The following is a 3,935-nucleotide window of genomic DNA, read 5'->3' on the forward strand; positions in this document are numbered from 1 at the left end:
GCCCGGCGGAGGCGGCGGGGGCGTCGGCGGGGGCCTCGGCGGCGGGGGCGCCCGGGACACGCCGAGCCTTGAGCGGGGCGCCTTGAGCGCGCGGGCCCGGGCCTCTCGCATACGCCACGGCGCGCTGGCCGGGCATTCACACGGTGAGATTGGGGCTGCATGTCTAAGTAGCCTGCCCTGCCCTGTCCTGTCGCTGAGCCGCGCTGCTGCGCTGTCACCAACGCTGTCGCCATCCTTCATGCGCTCTCACTTTGTCTTTTCATTGTAATAAGATAGTTGTAACTCTCGCTTTTGACACAAGAGTAAATAACCACCTGCCTTATTTGAAAATTTTCTACGTTTTACCAAACAACGAGTTAAATTAGTGTAACTTTAACCCGATTCAAAAGTCACTCCTTTGCGCCCTAACCCATTTATATTTTTGGAGTAGTTTAAACATTACTCAACTTATTGACAGAAAATAACAACGTCGAAAATAAACTGAAGTTTTTACAGAATTTTACTCCCGATCCACTCTTGTACTAAAGTGGTATTTTTGTCGGTGCTCACGACATGACCTTCCCTGTTTTCCTCCCCGCGGTGACATGCGGTCGGCCCGACTTGTCCATAGGTGGCCGACCAACAGACTCACAATCAGGCGCTCCTAACCGAATGAGTTGTGCATGAATGGATGTGAGCCGGGCGATGCTATCCGGCCCGGCCGGCTCCGCCTGCAGCCGAGCCGAGTCGAGCCGAGGTCAGGGAGACGGTGGCGGAGGGGTTAGACCGCCGCACTTATCGAACCAAACATTATTAGCGGGCGATACGCATTAAATTTGAGCTCGCGCGAGGTTGGAGGAGGAGGAGGAGGGGGGTGGAGCGAGGGTAACGCCTATTGCTCCCACGGGACGCTCCGCCGCTGCCGCGCGCGGCATTCCAACATACTTCGTCTCCTACTATACTGCCACCACTTAGCCATGTACGCGGCTAAGTGCGAAAGTGACAGTGTGAATTAAGGCGCGATTTTCTCCTTCCTCATTTTCTTTTTACTCTAAACTCCTCTTGCTCCCCCCGCCCTTTCTCGCGCGCCGCACCGTCGTTAGACTGCTGACCGCCGCTCGTCCTTTTGTCGCGACGCGACCAGCGGCGTAGCCCGAACTGCGCTAGCGGGAGAGACCGAGTGCGTAGACAAAGGAGGAAAACACGTTTCGTACCCCTTGGAGAAATTGATAAATTGCGTGGACACGAGTTAATAATAAAATTAAGTTCACCTGCTCTACCCGTTTTACTATTTTTATTTTGCATACACGTCGACGCTATCCACGATCCTTCGATCGGCGGGAGAAAAGCCCTGACCGCGATGATGACTTCAAAGCGTAAACGCTGCGCAACTCCGTGTGTGCGCACGGTGCGTGTGACATCATCCAGCACGCAGCGTGCGCGCCTCCAAGCCTCTTGGTAGTTTTCTTTTTCTCGCCTTCCTATCGTCCTTTTTCCGCGCGGAATATGCGATGACTATCTGTGACGGGGCGCTCGCAAGGGCGCCCGCTGAAGGGGTACTGGTCCACGACGCATGTGTGCGCGCGAGTGTGCGTGTGTGAGTGTGATGTGCGAGTGTTGGAGAGAGTGAATTCGTGTGCGTGTTTCAGAGGCGAGAAGCATTTAATAGTCTGAGCGAAAAAAACAGCTTAACAAATTTTCCAAAAGTAACCAGTTTGACAGTCTTATCAGAGATGAACATCCATAGTGTTGAGAGAGGGGAGAAAATTATTTGCTTTTTTTTGGGGGGTGGGGGGAGGGCGTCGAAAACCCATTAACAATAGCTCGTCTCAATCTCAACCAGTGATATTTCCAAGTCGTCACCTCGCCCCTGGGAGCCTGAGAAGAACGCCAACAACATGTGTGGCGGTGGCGTGGCGGCTCCGGCCAGACGAAATGGGCTTGGGCTGAGATTTCCGCGATAACTTTTGCTCATTGCAGGCGCATCGCCGCTTCTTATTACTAAACCTTCGACCTGAGAGACGTCTTAAAATTGAAGTTCATTGTAATATCGCAAAAAGTTACACGCGATAACTTTTAACACATTGAGTGAAAAAAGACAACACAACCTCGATTGAAATCCTAATACATTTTTTTTCTCCTGATAGTAAATCTGTTAGAAAAAAAAAAACTGTCCCTCGGTAGCAGATCACCTGCTGCGTCACCTATCCGCACCAATAGCTCTTTTATGGCGACCCGACTACGAAGGTATGACAAGCGAGCTAGTCTTGGGAGTTAGTTAGATGAAATCAGTCGCGACTAGAGCGACTCATGAGAAGACCTGGGTTTATATTTATACGTCTACATAGTAACATTGACACCGCTTCCCACCCCGCCGCTGGGCACCTTCGGTCCACGCCTATGGCCCTGACGGCCGGTACGCGGGCTAGGGATTAAATTACACTAAGGCGCCCCGTGTCTTTTCCTTTCCACGCGGATAACACGCAAAGAGACGAGAGGAAGCTAAGTCTCTTCCCCGGCCGGCAGGTACCGGCGCGGCCCGGAGGGGGCCAGAGAGTCTTCACGTCGCTTTTGTCTAATACCCGGCGAGGCGCGTTACGCGCTTCAAACAGGTTTACAACAAGCTCTTGCGTAACGCCTGACCGCCGCGCCGCGAGCGGGCGCCCGCAAATAACTTAAAATCTGCCACGAGATTCTTTTTATGCGAAAACAAATAAATGAAAAAAACATTATACTGTCCTTTTAAATAAATTAAAACTACGCGCGCAAGCACGCGCACAGGTGACGTCGACTGTACTCACCTTCCTTGTTGGTCGCCAGGAGGTTGTCCGGGTCCACCTGCGAGGACAGAGAGGACAAGAGTGAGGCCGAGCTGCCGATGCCATTGTTGGAGGAGGACGGGGTGGGGGTGGGGGTGCAGTGGCCGCTGTCGCGCTGGCTGTCGCTGCCGCCGCTGCCGATGTAGTGGTAGGTCGTGGTGACGCCCGGGCCGGTGCCGGACGGCGAGGCGCCGGGGGGCGCGCCGGGGGGCGGCGACACGATCAGAATCACCACCATCCCCCCGAGGTGGTCGTCATGGCGCGAAGCACATCACCAGTCGCGGGGGGTGGACTCCACACGTCGGTGGGGGTGGTGCTCTGGTGGTCGAGCTGCCTCCACGGACTTACACTCACACACGCACACTGGCGCACAACCCACGCACACACACAGACACAGCACTCGCGGGGCGCGCGCAGACGTACGGGGCGCGGCGGCGGAGCGGCGGCGGAGCGCGGGCCGCAGTGCGGTCGTTTCGTTCGTTCGGCTTGGCGGTCGGCGGCGCACTGGTGGGCAGGCGGTGCCTGTGCCTGGCGGGCCTCGTGCTGGGCTCAGCGGAGCCTGCGCCCCCCTCTCTCCTCCCTACGCGCCGGTGCAACCCTCTCAGGGTCACTGCCACCGTGTAGGGGAGGGAGTCACCCTCACGCTACTCTGCTGATTTCTGAAGTGCGCAACCGCCGTGCACTTGCGAGTGCTTATCGGCAAATTTGAGTGCTTATCAGCAAATTTAACTACTTGTAAAGAGCTGGATAGAAATAGTTGAGTTGAATACATACATTCGACATATGCAAGAAATTAATCAAATTTCCAGAGAAACACCTGCTCGTACACGAATGAAAAAGTTATTCCACTGTCAGAAATACTTGTAAGAGTTAGACAGAAATTTTTTAATGATATGTGCTGTTATCAAGACACTTTGGAATTGTAAAAATAAAAACACCTTGCATCGACGAGCAAGAATGGGCTGTCATAAATTTACACTCAAATTTTCTGTAATTTCTACGAAGACATTTTTTACGGTCACAATGTCTTAGCGCAAGAAATAAGCTTGCAGATTGCAGCCTGCAAGAACATTTTACTTATCACGACCCTTTCTTATTAAATTTGGTATTGTGCTGGTAAGCGTATGTTCTTGGGGG

The 3,935-nt window shown here is 53.4% G+C and overlaps 1 protein-coding gene across 4 annotated transcripts in view; it reads right to left on the reverse strand.

Annotated features, from left to right (window-relative positions):
• The window catches only part of LOC127749890 (uncharacterized), a 65,234-nt gene that overhangs the window by 32,197 nt on the left and 29,102 nt on the right, over nt 1-3,935 (reverse strand). For 3 of the 4 annotated variants that reach the window (XM_052269855.1, XM_052269857.1, XM_052269856.1), the window contains one exon: nt 2,781-2,817. In XM_052269855.1, coding sequence (XP_052125815.1) covers nt 2,781-2,817 — 37 coding nt within the window. Of the gene's footprint in view, nt 1-2,780; nt 3,291-3,935 lie in introns of those variants that run through there. The other variant, XM_052269854.1, reaches the window with a different exon arrangement.

Source organism: Frankliniella occidentalis, unplaced genomic scaffold (assembly GCF_000697945.3).
Source record: "Frankliniella occidentalis isolate FOCC.00 unplaced genomic scaffold, Focc_3.1 Scaffold105, whole genome shotgun sequence".
Lineage (NCBI taxonomy): Eukaryota > Metazoa > Arthropoda > Insecta > Thysanoptera > Thripidae > Frankliniella > Frankliniella occidentalis.